Here is an 18,807-nt window from a genome sequence, read left to right on the forward strand (position 1 = left end):
AACAAATCATTCTCACAGTTGCCCAGGGTCCTTTGATTAATATTGGTTTATTTAACTTGGGTTGGTCAGACTTTAATCCTAGTCAGCCTCATTTACAACTGTTAAGTTTCTTCTAGCACTTTAGATTGCATGTATAAACTTAAAATACTCAGCTTTTATTTTAAGTGATTCAGTTTGCTTGACATGACAAGTGAAACATTCCCAAGTGTTTATGTATATAACTTGAATAAACCTGATAACTTATGATTTTCTGTATTTGTTTTAATTTATCTTTTAAACAGTATTATTTACAACTTTCATAAAGTTCTTAACATTTTCAACGAAAACTCAAGATCACTTACGCTGTAACACATTTTAAATTGGAACCAGAAAACTAATCTATCATGTTCTTTAACGTGGTGATTATTTTAAATATTATAGACACTGAGTGTTAAGTAAGAATAGGTTATTCCCAAATGTAATTGAAAATTAACAATAATAATGTTTGATTTATTTCATTTCTATATTAGATTCTGAATCTTTATACGGGTTGAAAGACATTTATTAAGGAAATTATTTTACTGTACTGGGCAAGTTGCAGAGTCTTCACCTCAACTGGTTAAGGTCACTGTAAGCCTAAGATATTTTTTGACAGGTGCTGGAGACCTGGGATATTTGGCATCCAGACTGAGTCTCCTGTCTTTGATACACTTAAGAGGAGACTCTGTATCCTTCTCCAGAGGCCTTAATCTCAGAATCCTGGTTGGAGTCACTCATTAACTCAGTGTTCTTTCTGCTAAAGCTTTCCTTCATGCCCAGATAGCCTCTGATTTCGTTTATTTGTTTGGTTACTTTTAACCTGTCGACTATGTTATTTTGTTTTGAATTCTTTAATTCATTTATTCTTTTTTTTTAGACTTTTTAGAATTGAAGTATAATTAATTTTTAATTATTATTGTTAATCATTGCACCCCACTCCAGTACTCTTGCCTGGAAAATCCCATGGATGGAGGAGCCTGGTAGGCTGCAGTCCATGGGGTTGCTAAGAGTCGGACACGACTGAGCGACTTCACTTTCACTTTTCACTTTCATGCATTGGAGAAGGAAATGGCAACCCACTCCAGTATTCTTGCCTGGAGGATCCCAGGGACGGGGGAGCCTGGTGGGCTCCTGTCTATGGGGTCGCACAGAGTCGGACACGACTGAAGCGACTTAGCAGCAGCAGCAGCAGCAGCATGTTAAGTGTCAGGTGTACTACAGAGTGATTCAGTTATTTTCATATATATAAATATATATATATATATATATATATATATGTATTTCCTTTTTCAGATTCTTTCCCATTTTAAGTATTACAAGGTATTGAATATAGTTGTTTTGAATTCTTCTTATACTATTCCTATCTTTGGCTACATCTCTTACAGCTGTTTTAAAATAATACTGTTTAAGACCAGAGATAGGGCTCTTCCTCTGTCTCATAGCTTTATTTCTGCTTCGGTGGTCACAACACCAAATTCTTGTTTAATGAGTTTCCAGTTATTTTGTTCTTTCTTTTTTTTTTTTTTTTTATGCTTTTTACTCTTGTGTTTATAGTTCTATTTTAGCTTTTTTCACTTAACATATTTTATCATAGTCTGTTTTCCATATTAAATAATTCCAATTCCACCACCAATTCTTTTCTATGTCAGAATTTAAAATGTTATTCTTTATTTAGAGATACAGGTTTTTCCTCATTACAGGAAAAACAGAATATAGATAAGCAAAAGGAGAATATGAAAAACCATCTATATATGGAGACAATCACATCTTAGTGCATGTTCAAAACAGAGCTCTTCCTGTACCTTCATTGTATTTATACATAGGGAAAAGAGAAGGGTGCTCTCCCCTCTACCCCTTTCTCTGTACCTGCCTTTATCTCTTTGTAGAGAAGTGTGATGATCTCTCTCAGGGTTGTGTTTGTGTGTCACAGTCTTCTTGGTTACTCAGTAGTCTGTTGTATGGCAGCTCACACCACAGTGTAACATCTTCTGTTAACATAGGAGTCCGTTTGTAGTTTTATGTTTCCTATAGAAACACTTTAGTATTTGGATGCACATTGTCTTTTATCACTTTCTATCCTGATTTAACTTCAGGTTTATAGATAAGTTACTAGTACAAAGAACTCCTGACCAGATTCACCAGTTATTAACCTTTTGGGACATTCTCCAGCTCTGTGTGCATATTGCTTTTATTTCTAAGCCGTTAGTAGAGTAGGTTGCATACCTCATGCCCTTTTGTTTCTAATGTTTCAGTATGCAATTCTGAAGAGCAAGGGTATTCTCTTACAGTGCACTTACCAAATTTAGGAAATTTAGCATTGTGTGTGTGTATAATATTTTAAACTTTGACCTGTTGTCAACTTTCTGATTTTGTCAGTTGTCTTAATATTGTTCCTTATAGCAATTTTTCTTCTACAAGTTCTGACCTAGGGTCACACATTGCATGTAGTTGTCACTCTCTTTGGTTAATATCTTTTAGTATAGAGTCTCAGTCTTTAATACCATCGCCATTTTTTTTTTTTTAAGAAAACTGGCCATTTATTTTATGGAATGTTTCTCAGTTTGAGTTTGTCCATTTCCTCATGAGTAGATTCAAGATATGCGTATTTGGTTAGTAAACCAGGTTGGTAAGTATGTCCATCTCAGGGTATCACCATTTGGTAAAAGTAATTTTGATCACTGGATTATGGTGTTGTCCAGTTTTCCTACTATATATTTAGAATATTTCCTTTTATAATTGTCAGTTTGTGAGGAGATACTTTAAAATGGTATAAACATTCTCTTGTCTTTAGCACTCCATCTATTTCTGCTTTATTGACTATGCCAAAGCCTTTGACTGTGTGGATCACAATAAACTGTGGAAAATTCTGAAAGAGATGGGAATACAAGACCACCTGACCTGCCTCTTGAGAAACCTGTATGCAGGTCAGGAAGCAACAGTTAGAAGTGGACATGGAACAACAGACTTGTTCCAAATAGGAAAAGGAGTACGTCAAGGCTGTATATTGTCACCCTGCTTATTTAACTTATATGCAGAATACAAAATGAGAAACGCTGGGCTGGAATAAGCACAAGCTGGAATCAAGATTGCCGGGAGAAATCTCAATAACCTCAGATAATGCAGATGACACCACCCTTATGGCAGAAAGTGAAGAGGAAGTAAAAAGCCTCTTGATGAAAGTGAAAGAGGAGAGTGAAAAAGTTGGCGTAAAGCTCAACATTGAGAAAACTAAGATCATGGCATCTGGTCCCATCACTTCATGGAAAATAGATGGGGAAACAGTGGAAACAGTGTCAGACTTTATTTTTTTGGGCTCCAAAATCACTGCAGATGGTGACTGCAGCCATGAAATTAAAAGACGCTTACTCCTTGGAAGGACAGTTATGACCAACCTAGATAGCTTATTCAAAAGCAGAGACATTACTTTGCCAACAAAGGTTTGTCTAGTCAAGGCTATGGTTTTTCCAGTGATCATGTATGAATGTGAGAGTTGGACTATGAAGAAGGCTGAGCGCCAAAGAATTGATGCTTTTGAACTGTGGTGTTGGAGAAGACTCTTGAGAGTCCCTTGGACTGCAAGGAGGTCCAACCAGTCCATTCTAAAGGAGATCAGCCCTGGGATTTCTTTGGAAGGAATGATGCTAAAGCTGAAACTCCAGTACTTTGGCCACCTCATGCGAAGACTTGACTCATTGGAAAAGACTGATGCTGGGAGGGATTGGGGGCAGGAGGAGAAGGGGACGACAGAGGATGAGATGGCTGGATGGCATCACCGACTCGATGGACGTGAGTCTGGGTGAACTCTGGGAGTTGGTGATGGACAGGGAGGCCTGGCGTGCTGCGATTCATGGGGTCGCAAAGAGTCGGACACGACTGAGTGACTGAACTGAACTAGATTTAATAATCACTGTTAATTTTTGCCTGAATCAATTTTTCCTACAATGTTGCAAAATGGGAATCTAAGTCCTAGATGTACTTATTGTTATAGAGCTCTGGACATAGATAAGAAAGCAGAACAGCTATAACATGGTAGCAACTTGTTTTGCACCACAATGACTTGTCCTGAACCACAATGAGTTGTCTTGAATATCATTCTTCCAGCTAGGGAGGGAAATATTAGCATGTTTAATTTGGATAGTGAGTTTTTGTTGATAACTCCAAATTCAGTCCAATTCAAGCTGTTGTCTTTGCCTTCACCAATTCCATATTTTCATCTCCATGTCTTCTATAGGTAGATGCTAAGTCCCCAAAAGATGAGTAAAATGTTTTCATTTTCACTTCTGCAACACACATAAAACAATTTCAGAATTTTATACCATACCACTGTGAAAAGCAAATATGTAATAAGAGTTCAAGATTGGTTTGCAGTACCTTTTTCCTTTGGTCTAATAGCATACAAAATTCCTTGGATTTTGTCCCCCCCGCCCCCGTGTGGCTATGTTATTTGGAAGACAGTTCAGTTCACTTATGTTCACATTAAATTTGTTTCCCTCCATTCTCATTTGTTTTATTTATGTATTCTTTATTTATGCATTCTCAGTTTTCAGAAGATAGCTTCATTTTTGAATTCTAATAATTGTAATTAGTCATTTCAGGCACTACCATAGCAATAAACAAGAGAAAGATTGGACTTTGATGCTAGATAGACCAGTTAGCTAGATAGTTGGGAAGTTACTTAACTATGTGGAGCTTAATTACCTTGGTGTGTAAAATGTTTAAAATATTTTCCTCAGAGGTGGTGTGAAGATTCAGTGATAGTTTAATGAATACATGTGTAAAAACTGAGGAGCTGTGCATTTATGGTTCATTGTTGTTTATCACTAAGTCCTGTACGACTCTTTGTGACCCTGTGGACTGCAGCTCGCCAGGCTTCCTGTAACTTCACTGTCTCCTGGAATTTGCTCAAATTTATGCCCAAATTTGGTGGTTCAGCCATCTCAGCCTCTGTTGCCCCTTTCTCCTCCTGCGTTCAGTCTTTCTCAGCATCAGGGTCTTTTCCAATGAATTGGTTCTTCATATCAGGTGGCCAAAGTATTGGAGCTTCAGCTTCAACATTAGTACTTCCAATGAATATTCAGGGTTGTTTTCCTTTAGGATTGACTGGTTTGATCTCCTTGTAGTCCAAGGGACATAAGAGTCTTCTCTAGCACCACAATTCAAAAGCATCAGTTCTTCTGCACTCAGCCTTCTTTATGGTTTAACTCTCACATCCCTACATGACTCACTTTACTATTAAAAAAAACCCAGCACAATGACTGGAATGTGTTTGGTGCACAGCTAATATTATTCTCTTTCTTAGCAAAAGAATAATATTCAGAACAAGCCATAGTGATGTACTTTGACCTGGTTTAGCTGTTGGTGTTCTTGATTCATGTTGTTGTACAGCAGAAGCTAACACAACATTATGAAGCAATTATATTCCAATTAAAAAAAAACTTTCATTGAGGTGTTTTCTAGTATCTGGCTGTCTTCTGTAGTTATCGATCAATTACTTTGTCAGGAATGGCAATAGTGTCCACAGAGATATTTATAGCCACTTTGGTCTCTGGTGTTACTGTAGAATCTTTCTTTGAGTCTTCAGTAAGTTCTGCATTAGCATGCAATGTTATATATAAGCTGGTAGGAATCTCAGGTTCCAGTGTCCCCATTTATTTTTGGATTTGTTTTATCTCATGATGTAAAAGTTATGAAATTATTTAGGAATAATCTCCGTAACAGGCTTCCCAGGTGGGGCACAGTGGTAAAGAATGTAATGCAGGAGATGTGGATTTGATCCCTGGGTTGGGAAGATCCCCTAGAGGAGGAAATGGCAGCCTGCTCAGAGGAGCCTAGTGGGCTCCAGTCCATAGGGTTGCAGAGAGTCGGACATGATTGAGTGACTGCACACTACACACACACACACACACGCTCCACAGCATAGATCGAGCAGGGATCACTAAATGCTGTTGAATTTTGAGAAATTGTGTGTAGAAAAAATGTTTAAGTTTTAATTTGTAGTTGTATATTCTCTGAAATGTTTGTCTTTATTTGTAATGTCTTCCTGGAATTCTCTGAAAATTGTTTTTTAGCCATATTCTTATTTTTCATACCATGAGAACATTTCAGATTTTTCATGTGGACCAGAGTCCTCAGTTCAAGCTGACTTAATTCCACTTGAATTCAAATTTTGAATATGAGATTGTGAGCAAGGAACAAAACCAGCAACCCATGAGATGTACCCTAGCTTTTTGTCAAGTGTTAAAAATTAAGTGGTAAGCTGGTGTGCTGCTAAATATAATTTTAAGACTTGTAGTCAAAACCTGTCTTATACAGTAGAGGGAAATTTTGATTATGTTGTGTACCTTAAAGGATGTTAAATGATACTGCTACCTCTATCTTGAGTGAATAATGGCTGTTTGTGACAAACTCAGAAAATAGATTTTAGCTGGATAAATTATGCTTGGATATTGAAGAGACTTGCTCATCTAAGGGATCATACTCACTCTTTTTCCTTAAATGTAGCACTTGAAGCAAATGTAGATGTAAGGTAGCCTATATTTTGTTTATTGAACAATTTTACTTTTGAATTTTTTTTCTCCTTAGCAAAGGAAAAGAAAGATTTATAGCTTTGAGGGCTTGTTATTACAAGTAAATGGACAGACCAATACCTCTTTGGGTCTTGTGTTAAAAAACAGTGACTGTTACTTGTTTTCTGCGTCCAGTCCATCTGAATTGAAGGTTGGTTGCATGTAAAACATTGGGCATTTATTTAGATGCTCCCAGTGGTGCTTTGGAGTCTCTTTTTGATGCAGGGGCTGGATGACTAAAAATGTAGCCTTTTCTAGTCTGTGTCAGCCTTAATTTTCATGAAATATATTCCATTTGAATAGGGACTAGGGCTAAGAAAAGGTGTGTGAACATCTGTACTTTTTATACAGTTTGGTTAACTGTATCATCCTCTTATTTTCTAAATTTAGTTTTTGTTTTATTGTTCTTTTGGAGCTTTGGTTGTGATGCCTCAGAGCTCCAGCTAGTGTAGAGCTCAGGCAGTTAAGATTGAGAGAATTAAAGAGTTTGGCTGATATTTTTTCCCCCCATTCTTGCCTTTTTAATCCCTTCTGTGTCTACAATTGTATTATATAGTTACACACCTTAGTGCATACCTTTGAATTGTTTTGATTCTAATCCTAGCATATTGCTCTAGTAAGTATTTAAGTTACATAGTAGCTTGCTATAGTATTTAAGTATTAGGTTAAACACTTTAGTGCATACCTTTGACTTTCTTTGATTCTAAACGTCAGTAATTGCTAGAGGTACTGAAAGTGATTTTATTGTTTTGTAATTGTTGTTTTGTAATCTTTATTTTGACTTCTTAAACCTTATTCACTTGCTTGCTGTATTCTCCTGACAATACATTTATTGTCTACTTATGTATTATTTCAGTTCAGTTCAGTCTCTCAGTCATGTCCGACTTTGTGAACCCATAGACTGCAGCATGCCAGGCTTATTACCATGTTTTGATAGCTACCCTAAATTCTTATATTCTTTCTCATTGGTGGCAAAAAAAAAAAAAAAAATTTCACTGGCATAGAAAATATTTAGGGTTCCCAGGTGGCAGGACACGACTGAGCAACTGAACAACAACAACAAAATATTTAACTTCTCCTTTTTTTCCCCTAAAATATTTTTTATTGTGGTAAAATGCATATAACATAAAATTTACCATTTTAACCATTTTTAGCATCCAGTTTAGTGTCATTAAGTACTTTCCTATTCTTTTTTTGGTTTGTTTGTTTTGTGGCTGCATGATATGTGGGATCCTAGTCTCCCCTCCACTGGGATTGAACCCTTGCCCTCCACAGTGAAAGTGTGGAGACCCAACCTGGACCGCCAGGGATTCCCTTTTGTTTTTTGTTTGTGAACTGTTCTTGTTAATACATAGGATTGTTGTAGTTCAGTTTTGAAATTGGATTATTAAATCCTTCCTCTGTGACTCTTCCCTTTCCTTCACAGTTTTGGAAATGTGTATGGGTATTTTAAGATCACTTTTTATCTGGAAATAATTTCAAGCTTAAAGAACAGTTGCAGAAATAGTGCCAGCAACCCACATATATCCTTAACAAAATTTACCAGTTGTTAATGTTTTATCTGCTTTTTACCTCTTTCAACATATTTGTACATACTTTTTTTCCCCCCTGAACTGTTTGAGAGTAAGTCATCATTATCCTCGAATTAGGGCTTTCCTGGTGACTCAGATGGTAAAGAATCTGCCTGCAATGCAGGAGACCCAGAATCAGTCCCTGGGTGGGGAAGATACCCTGGAGAAAGGAATCACTACCTCTCCAGTATTCTTGCCTGGAGAACTCCATGGACAGAAGAGCTTGGTGGGCTACAGTCCATGGGGTCTCAAAGAGTTGGACACAACTGAGCGACTAACACACACAGCCTTGAATAAGTGAATTTCCTAAGGATAGAGATATTTTTGTATAATAGTAATCAACTTCAGGAAATTTAGCATTGATACTGTACTCTAACATCTATATTCCAGTTTGTCAATTGATCCAAGTCCAGTTTTTTTCTGCTTTTAGTACAGGACCATGTATTGCATTTAATTGTTATGTCTCTTTAGTTTCTTGTAATTTGGATCAGTTCTTCTGCCCCCAACCCCTTTTTTGGTGTTTCATGACATTATAATATACTACAGACCCAGGAATCCTCACCCTCCTCCCCTCATTTTGGTTTTGGTCTCTTTTCTCATGATTAGATACAAATTATGCTATTTTGGTTGGAATATTACCTTAGTGATTAGGCATATGACATTCATCTGCCACTCACTGGTGATGGTAATCTTGATCACTCAGTTAAGGTGATGTCATTTCTTCACAGTGTGGTTATGTTTTTTCCCCCTTGTGATTTGTAAATAATCTTTAAGACCATATAAATATTCTCCTTTTCACCAGAGTTTCCTCCATATTAATTTAGCATTGCAGATTCTTGTTGAGTTCTTTTTTTTCTATGTGTTTTCAGCTTCAAGTACTGGTGTCTTACACGTACCCATTAACTAAACATGTGAGCCTGATTTGGTAGTCATGAGCAGTGGATTTTGTCAGCTGGGTTTTACTGAGGTTTTTGTTTGCTTAGGTCAGCAGTCCCTAGCCTTTTTGGCACCAGGGAAGATTTTTCCATGGATTGGGGGTAGGGGGGTGGTTTCAGGATAATTCAAGTGCCTTACATTTATTGTGCACTTCATTTCTAATCTAATGCTGCTGCTGATCTGACAGGAGGTTCTGGCTCATGGCTTGGAGGTTGGGGACCCCTGCCTTACACAGTTTCACTGTCATTGTTTCTTAGATCTGAGTAGACCTTATTTTTAATCATTTTTGGCAGCAGTTTGTTGAAAACTGTAAATTGATAACAAGGGAAATAATACATAACAAATTCATTGCTGTTCTAAAGCAGTGAAAACAGTTTTTCCATTTTTTTTCTTTATTGATGTATAGTTGACTCACAATATTATATTAGTTTTAGGTGTACAACGTAGTAATTTGATATTTTTATACACATCATGCAAAGTTACTAAAATGTTACTGACAATATTCCCTGTACTGAGCACTACATTCCTGTGACTTACTTATTTTATCACAGATAGTTTGTACCTCTTAACTAGAATTAGCTGAGTTGAGAGTATTGCTCAAATATTCTATTACAAAGCCATGCATTTTATTAGATAAGTTACGTTCTCATTAGTAAGTGTGCTGTTAACTACATGCTTAATTTGTTGACTGCTTGTGATTTTAATGCTATTAGGCACCAAGATTCACTTGTTGATTTCTCTGATTTTCTTCCCCTTAGGGCAAGAGGATTATGACAGATTACGACCGCTGAGTTATCCACAAACAGATGTATTTCTAGTCTGCTTTTCAGTGGTCTCTCCATCCTCATTCGAAAATGTGAAAGAAAAGGTAAGTTAGTCAGATATTCTGTCCCTGAAAAAAAGGTTATCGTAGAACTTCTGTTAACCTGTAAATAGCTTTGGAGGCTTGTAGATTAATGCAGGTGTACTTTTTTCTTTTTTTAAAATATCTTTTCTCTAGTGGGTGCCTGAGATAACTCACCACTGTCCAAAGACTCCTTTCTTGCTTGTTGGGACCCAAATTGATCTCAGAGATGACCCCTCTACTATTGAGAAGCTTGCTAAGAATAAGCAGAAGCCTATCACTCCAGAGACTGCTGAAAAACTGGCCCGTGACCTGAAGGCTGTCAAGTATGTGGAGTGCTCTGCACTCACACAGGTGAGGACTGTGCGGAGCCCCATGTCTATTAACAGTGGAACGGTTTGAGTAGCATTTAGGACACGGGTTGTTTCTACAGTGGTCTGTAGCGCTCAAGAAAGCTGCCCAGGAAGACTGTTAGAAGTCTTGTTAGAGGTCTCCGTTTTTATGAAGAAAATTATTCATCTCTAAATAAAGTGCTTGTGTTGGCGAGCTCCCTGTTTTATGTATCATTTGTAGTGGTCAGGGATTGTGTTTATTTTTTTTTATAATTAATGGTAAGGTCCAGATTAGCACATATTTATAAGAGTATGTGAATGATTCCCCTCTTCCCCCTGCCCCCAACTTAAAGTTTCATCTAAGTAAATCTCATCTTTTATCAGTACTGACAGCTGATGCTATAGTCTCCTGGGGTAATTCATCTGAAATTGGGAATTGGTCGTAATCATTGAGACTTTCAGAGAAAGCTGCCTTGGCCATTTCTCAAGTTTGCCTTTATATATAGTGTCTCTATTCCTAGATTTTGGGAGGCATTCCTTCCTTACACTGTTCACTTTTCTTTATGAATGATTTAATTGGAACTCTCTTCATAGTTTGATGGGAAAATTCAGATTCTGAGGATAACAAGCAGTGTTAAGAGTATTTTGGGTGAGAGTTACAACTGACTTGTGTGATTTCACCTTCTTTACCTTCATGGTATCGCCAACCTATTCTCCCGTTTGAGAATTGTTCTGTTGGGGGTTGGAAGGAAGGAAGGATTATGGAAATAATTAGCCCAGAACTTTTTTATTCTTTTTTTTTGACGTTTGAACAGTGAACATACGTGCCTAATTAAAATAAGGCAGGACTGAAGGGTAGAGATTTCTTACAGTTATGTGAAATTCACTTATATTTTTCACACTGCTTTTTCAGATAGGTTTTTTTTTTTAAATTAAAAAAGTCAGATTCTTGATTAAATGTATATACTAAGGTAAATGGCATATATAGTTACATATTATACATGTACTAGGTATTTAGTATGTAGGGTGTAGACATAATTTAGTAATCTCCAATTCAGCCCTGGGCTGGATATGTAAAGACAAAATTTTTGTTGGAAGCTGGATATTTCACAGGATAGCTTCAAGGCCTAATTTTATTCTTCCAAGCCCAGTTTTTCTTGGCAGTTCAGTTCTGTTGTATTGATATTGTAGATATTTAAAAGTTGAGATGATTTTATATTTTCTTACATGTACAGCAGAGATTTTAAAAAATGCTTAATTGTACAGCTGGCTGAGATTTTAAAAAATGCCTAATGGTTCTGTGTTTTGCTAGCATCCCCAGAAAAATGTGTGTGTGTACTGAAGAAGGATGTGTATGGAACATTTGAGTCAGATAACTGTTGCATATCCACATTCTCTGAATATGGGTTGCCTGTGGGGGAAATGGAGGCAAGTAAGCCGTGTGGACCCACTTTTAGGTCACTAGAGATGCTCATTTTAGAGAACTGGATGCTTCCGTGTAAGATGTTCTCTGTTATGAACAGATTTACTCAGGAAGTCCCTTTTCAGAGAACAGAAATTTGAAAGTCTTAGCAAATATATTTTTCTTATCAGATTTTGAAGTTTGGAGAAATCAAAAGAAGACAGAAAATGGGGTCCCTGGTACAGTTTGGAAGCCGAAGTTTTTAGGACTCCAGAATTTGTTCATTCCTCTAAAACTGACCTCTTTATATAATCAGATAGTGTGATTAAAGCAAAGATTAGGTTTGTCTTGTAGGGGATTAGTTGATCTTTGTTAATAAGCGGGAACATATTTGCTTCTTATTAAGGGATGCCCTAGTTTCTAATTGTTGTCCTCTTTTTTCCCCTTATAAAATTTATTTCTCCTTCATAGCTTCCCTCCTTTCTTTTATGTTTGACAACCAGAATTTGCTCCTAGATATGTAGAAAGAATTTCAGAGGAACCTTTGACTTGTTTAGCGTTTCTAGTTTGTGAAAGACGCAGAAGGAAGAAAACTTTTTTTAACCTTTGTTTCTTTTCAAGCGCTTATTGTTATTTATTTTGTACCTAATGGAATATGTGGTGCCAGTCCTCTAAGATAGTAGGTGGGGGCGGTGAGCAAAGTGGGGCCCGCGGGGGCGTCTGGGGCTCGCACATTTGCTACCGGAGCTGTGCTCTGGGGCTTTGGGGGGCATGTTTACTTGGGATCCAACTGACCTAAAGGACATGTGAAACTTGTTTGGGTGGTAAATCTGTGGCTTCAGATTTAGGTTGAGTTTAGGTTGAGTCTATAGACCTGGTACCAGTACTGCTGAGTCATACTGTCACGCTGGAGTTCTGGCTGAGGTGTAAGTGTGTTTCTGCATCTTACTCCTTATAGAGCTGAGAATATTCTTTGTTTTCACTCCATGCTTTATGCTCTGATACCCCATGCGGACATTAAAAGCATTGATCTGCTTGCTAAAACTCATTCTAGGACCCCATTCTTTGTTTTCCTATTGGGTGGTGGTTACTTGCTCTAACACATTACTGAATAACTGAAGTGTATGCTGTTTCTAGAGTCTTTTCTTTCAACTTCTCCCAGTTGGTACTGCTGAACAATTAACACTTTTTCTAAATGCCTGAACCTGTTGTTCTGGAAAACTTGTTTAATCTGAAATCCTGATTAATCCTATCTAGATAGTCATTGAATCTAGAAACATGTAGCATGCTTGTTAGTCTGCTATTTGTGTCCTTCAGTTATTCAGGGGATGAATTCACAGAAGCCTGAAATTGTAATAGGTTTAGTTCCAAACTGTGTGTGCCATTCTTGTCATTAGATGTACTTGGGTATTTTACAAGTACTAATCCTAATTATTTAATGCATGTGTCTTGTGTTTATATATCCATTTTATTCCTCTGGCACTGTTTTCATTAATATGTTGTAATGTTAGATTTCAAAGTGTGATTGTTCTAGAAATCAACATGGCATTGTCACAAAAATTGTTTTCTTGCTCAGTTAACCTTTTTTGAGGTAAGACGTTTGTTCAGTTATTTACTCTCTTGATAATGGACTTAAGATCCAGCTTTCTGGCAGTTACTTTTCTAAAGGTGCATTGCTTCTGTGAATTCAACCCATTTAATCCGGACTGCTGTTGTATCTGCTAGTCTTTCTAATCCTCTAACCTGGCTGCTATTCTCTCTCCTCCCCTCTGTCTTGTAGAGAGGTCTGAAGAATGTGTTTGATGAGGCTATCCTAGCTGCCCTCGAGCCTCCGGAAACTCAACCCAAAAGGAAGTGCTGTATATTCTAAACTGTTTTCTCCTTCCCCTCTTTGCTGCTGCTTCCTGTCCCACTACTGTAGAAAGATCGTTTAAAAACAAAGGAATAAAACCATCCTGTTTGAAAGCCTCTGCGTCTTTTTACTCACTACCTTAGAGCAACCTCTGTATTAGTTTTTGATCAAGAATGCAATATCTTATAGAATATTTTTTGTGATCAGTAGTCAAGTTGGACTTGTTTAACTTTCTGCTGCTTGAGTTGCCTGATGCTGAGAGCTTTTTGGTTTGGATTACTATTGCAAAAGGGAACTTGGTCTGGCATTAAGAATGTCCTCTTGGAGAAAATTAAGAGTTTTTAACACTTCTAGATCTTAGTTCTTGATGGAGAAAATAACACAAACATCGTTTTACGCTTGTGACCCATTGTTAATTGTAATTGCATGACAAAATTGATGGGGAGAGGGTGACCTGCTGGTGGAGTGTACTGGGGAAGGGAGGGTTCTTTCCTGGTTTTCCTTTGTGCAGTGAAACTTTGTGTTGCAGTTGCTGTGGCTGTCTGTGCTGTAGTGGAGAGTTTGTCAGTCTGGGTGGGAAAGATACTGATGTACCTGCTACTGCTTTATGAGATCATTTGTTACACTCTTTTAAGAATAGCATCCATTTTAACAGTTGACTGAAGGTTTGTTAATGTTGAGATGTAAAGCTGCCACCTTTATATTTTCCTGCTTCTGATTTTATTGTTGTGAGGGGAAACATACAATTGTGGTTACCTTCAAATTTTGAAATTAAAAATATACAATTGTTTGTATAAATGCCTGATGAAGCTTTTTATTCCTGTTGCACTGACTGGCTCTAGTTTCTCATATGTATAAGGTACCCACATTTCTGCTTCCTTGAACCCCCCTGGCTCTTAATTGGTGGGAAAAAGGGAGTTCAGAGTGAATACCTTTGATGCAGCCACTGTAATCGCTGTCTCCATCTTTGCCTGCGCCTTCCATGTGATAAGGATGCCTCTGCCCAGTGCCCGACCTCTCACCCCTGTTCCATATTCAGCTGTTTCATTTGAATGCAGAGCTGCTTAGTTGTTTTTATGGAAAATGTTTCAGCAGCACATTGTACAAAACTCATATTGAATGAGCAAATGACACGTGTGCTTGTTTGCTTCTTGTGACATACATTGGTCTGCAGAAAGCTTTCTCAAAGAACCACTGTCTCACTCATGAATATCTGCTCCTCTACTCCTGAATTGCTGGATCCTTCCAGTGCCCTGCCTGGACAGAACTTGGTGAAGTGAGATAATTGTGTGTAGATTCAGGGTTTTTCAGTGACTCGTTCTTTGCCAACTCTTGGGGGTTTTGAATGTTTTAAATTTGATCTTCAATTTTATTATACTGAATATCAGACTGCAAATTTTTTTCTTTCTACCCCTTTTCAGAAAGGCCTAAAGAATGTATTTGATGAAGCAATATTGGCTGCCCTGGAGCCTCCAGAACCGAAGAAGAGCCGCAGGTGTGTGCTGCTATGAACGTCTCTCCAGAGCCCTTTCTGCACAGCTGGTGTCGGCATCATACTAAAAGCAATGTTTAAATCAAACTAAAGATTAAAAATTAAAATTCGTTTTTGCAATAATGACAAATGCCCTGCACCTACCCACATGCACTTGTGTGAGACAAGGCCCATAGGTATGGCCCCCTTCCCCCTTCAATACTAGTTAATTTTGAGTAATTGTGTATTGTCAGAAAAGTGATCAGTACTAGTTTTTGTTTTGTCGTTTCAAAAAAACTATTATTATTTTTGTTTGTTTAAAAGCAAGGCATGCTTGTGATGACTCTGTAACAGACTAATTTGGGCTGTTGAAGCTGTTCCCGGGTTCCACTCTGGCGAGTAATCTGGGATATCTAGTGTTTTTTTTTTCCTTTCTTTTTTTTTTTTTCGTTTGGGCGGGGGAGTGTGTGTGGGATTTGTTTATATTTAGTCTTTTTTTTTTTAAATCCATTAACCATTGGACAGCCCTTAGGGGAGGAGGACGGATTGATTCCATGTTCCACTTCCTAGATCTAGTTTAGAGAACATGTTCCCCACCTGGTGCTCTTAGGAAGGAGTATAGTAAACGCCTCATTTAATAATATACTCCTTTTTGAAAGTTGCCTTTTCTCTCCACCCTTGAGTAGGTCCAGTATTTGATGAAACTCATGAAAGTGGGTGGAACCTGTCTCGCCCCTCCTCTTTTCTAGGATGCACTATATATGTGACTGTGACTCTCAAGGAAATTTGTTTGCCATTTGCTGATTTTTTTTTTGAAGTTAATTTCTAACTTCTTTCACTGATAAATGAAGAAAAGTATTGCACCTTTTGAAATACACCAAATGGATTGAGTACATAATTAAAAAAATTTTTTTTTCCCCTGTCAGTCATTGTCTTAATATGCTTAGGATAGACATGCAGCTTAATAGTGTATGATATGGTGTTCCTAGAACACAGCTGAAGACCTGGTATATAGAGGAAATCCAAGGGGTGGTGCTAGAAGACAGATGCCTGTGGGATGATTCACATCCTCTTCCAAGTCTGAGGATGGAGACCTGCTTCATTAAGAAGCTGAGGGTGGGGTGGGGGTGGGGAGAACCTTTAACAACATGGGGACCAGTCAGGGGAATCCCCTTGTTTCTGTTTTGCATACAAGGAACCCTAGAGCAGCCAGGTGAGGCTCTCTAGTTCAGTAAAAATCCTAGGGAGAGTCTTATGAAGACTCTTCGTAAGTGTTAATAAGGATTTTATCAGCTTATTTTGGTTGCAGTTTTCAAGTTTTAAAAATGTTAGGTTATCTTCCCCACCTTCCCCAAATCCTAATTCTTGTAGATTTCATTAGTGTTGAACCAATGCTTTCTCATGTCTCAATTCTTTGTATATGCATTCTTTTCAGATGTATTAAACAAACAAAAAAACCCTTCACAAGTCAGCCTGGGGGTTGTTATTTTCCCTCCGCCTCTTAATCTTTAGACATTTAGGAGTGGGAACTTGACTCTCATTGACATCAATTTCTAACAGATTTCAGGATAAAAATTTAGAACATAAAGATTTAATGTACTTTGTTTTTTGGAATTCAGGTTGAGATATTTTTTCCTCTCGTCATATTCAGGTTTCTGTCTTCTCCCCTAAGTTTGACAGGTAGCCTACAAACTCCTTTTCTTTAGTATCAAGTGGGTTCCATAGAGAAGTGCTCTGGCAGCTCACTGCTCATGTTGTTGAAATGACAGCGTACCTCCAATCCATGGATTAGTGGGAAAGCAGCCATTTTTTCTCCCAAGTTTTCTGTATCAGTGGTTTTCAAACTTTGCTGCTTTGTAGAGTGCAGCTTGAGCAGGGGATTATTTAGAAGCTTTCTAGGTACTTCCATTACGCAGCCAAGTTTGAGAACCACTGCTCTGAAGGTGTTAACCACAAACTGCTTCTATCAAATTATAGATTCTGTGCCTTCTATCTGAATATAGGGCACATTTTCTGTAGGTGCCAAGAATGATTCATTTATTTTTAAGAGCATTGTACTGATCTGTCTGAGAATCTTAGAAACTAAGGGCTGTTAATTCAGTTAATAAGGCTGATGCAGTGTGTAGCCTCATTTTCATAGTTTTCTATGTGGAGTCATGTTTGACTTGATTCTGTTCTGTGCTAGAACTTAGCTGGGCTGGTTGGGAAGAGGTTAGGAAGAAGCAAATCTAGGCTTTACTGTTTTAACCAATGTGTCTTACTTCTTCCGTGTTGGCCATACCTGGGAAAGACACATGGATCATGTTATGAGACTGGGGAGCAGGAACTCCGTATCCCTTGTTCTTGGTATAGTGGCATACGGGTCCATCCTGATTCTCACTGGATCCCTGGTCTAGAGCAGTGTTTGACACATAAGAGATAGCTCTGAAAATAGTCATTGGATGAGTACATGGTTTCAAGAATGAATAAATGAAATAGAGCAGGTTACATGGTGGTATTGTTGCATTTTTCACACATCAGAAGAACAGTGGTGCTTAAAGCTAACATTGTTTTCTAGTTAAGCATTTTCAGTTTGATTTCCAATATCAGAAGAAATGGATGAAACTGACATTGTTTTCTGTTTAAATATTGTTTTTCTATTTGGCTTAACAAACTTGTCTGTTATCTTTGGCTTAGTGATACTACCCAGCGTGTGTGATAATAGAGATTGGAAAAGGGCTATTTAAAAAAGTCCTTGGCAGACTTAGCTTATGGCAAAATTTACAACATTTAGCCTAATACAACACCCAATAAATACATCACTGTATTTCTACAATACTGATGTTTCACTGAAGGTCTTGGAAGTAGGTTCTGTGCTTTGTTACAGTCGGCGTCCTTGGAGCTGGGTTTTCTCTCTGGCTGCACCACATGGTTTGCAGGGTCTTAGTTCCTGACCAGGGATCAAACCCAGGCCCCAGCGGTGAGAGCACCTAGTTTTGACCACTGGACCCCCAGGGAATTCCCTTTGAGTTGGATTTTATGCCAATAGAAGGACTATATTCATATATTTTAAGGGAATAGAAGGTTGACCATGGAATCAAAGGAATGATTACAATATTTCCTTTATTCTAAAATGTTATATTTCCTTTTTCTGAGGCAGGGCTTATTTTCGTAGTATTGAATATAATTAGAATACCTCTTAAAGTTTTGTGTTATACATTTAGTGTAGTGGTGCTTTTTTCTGAAAAGCTGTCGTTAGATCATTGGTGTCTTCTAATTATCTTCACAATATCTTCATAGAATGGATAAGATACTACGTTTTCTTCATTGTTAGATTTGGACTATTCTCTTGTTTTCCTCCTCTCATTTTGATGTTGTTAGTGGTTATTGGAGGGTGCTGAATGCTAAGGAACTGGTGTACAGGGACCCTGCTTCTTGAGGTTAGTCTTCTCTGGGTACAGCTAACATACATTGAAAATTTGGATGGTTTTTCACCAAGAAGTAGCAACGCTATTATTTTTCAGGAAAGGCTGAGCTCTGCATGGTTAGGATATCTAATAATCTGTGAGGGGAGTGTCTTTGAATCGCATTCCTGATTGAGCTCTCAGTGTTTTCTGTAAGAGTTACCCAGTTTGCCCTAACGTCAGAGCGTGGTGATTAACTTACAAAGCTCAACAGAGGAGTGCACTGTAATATTTTCTTCTTTCCAGGGCTGTTACAATATTTTGTTTATATATTACTTTTATTTTTTTCTGAAGAGCCCCTCCTCCTTTAAAAAAAATTTTATTAACTATTCCTACAATAATGGTACATTACAAACCACTCTAACTCTCAGC

The 18,807-nt window shown here is 37.7% G+C and overlaps 1 protein-coding gene across 2 annotated transcripts in view; it reads left to right on the plus strand.

The window, feature by feature from the left end:
* Positions 1-16,463, plus strand: part of CDC42 (cell division cycle 42) — a 54,331-nt gene extending 37,868 nt beyond the window's left edge. The window contains exons 4-6 of one of the 2 annotated variants that reach the window (XM_086327593.1): positions 9,850-9,959; positions 10,092-10,289; positions 14,943-16,463. In XM_086327593.1, the coding sequence (XP_086183719.1) occupies positions 9,850-9,959; positions 10,092-10,289; positions 14,943-15,032 (398 nt within the window). In that variant the 3' untranslated portion in view covers positions 15,033-16,463. Of the gene's footprint in view, positions 1-9,849; positions 9,960-10,091; positions 10,290-13,449; positions 14,320-14,942 lie in introns of those variants that run through there. The other variant, XM_086327603.1, reaches the window with a different exon arrangement.
* Positions 16,464-18,807: the final 2,344 nt, after the last annotated feature.

The sequence above is a fragment of the Bos grunniens genome, chromosome 2, assembly GCF_055505025.1.
Source record: "Bos grunniens cultivar Pamir isolate PY7600 chromosome 2, Bosgru_T2T1.0, whole genome shotgun sequence".
Classification (NCBI taxonomy): domain Eukaryota; kingdom Metazoa; phylum Chordata; class Mammalia; order Artiodactyla; family Bovidae; genus Bos; species Bos grunniens.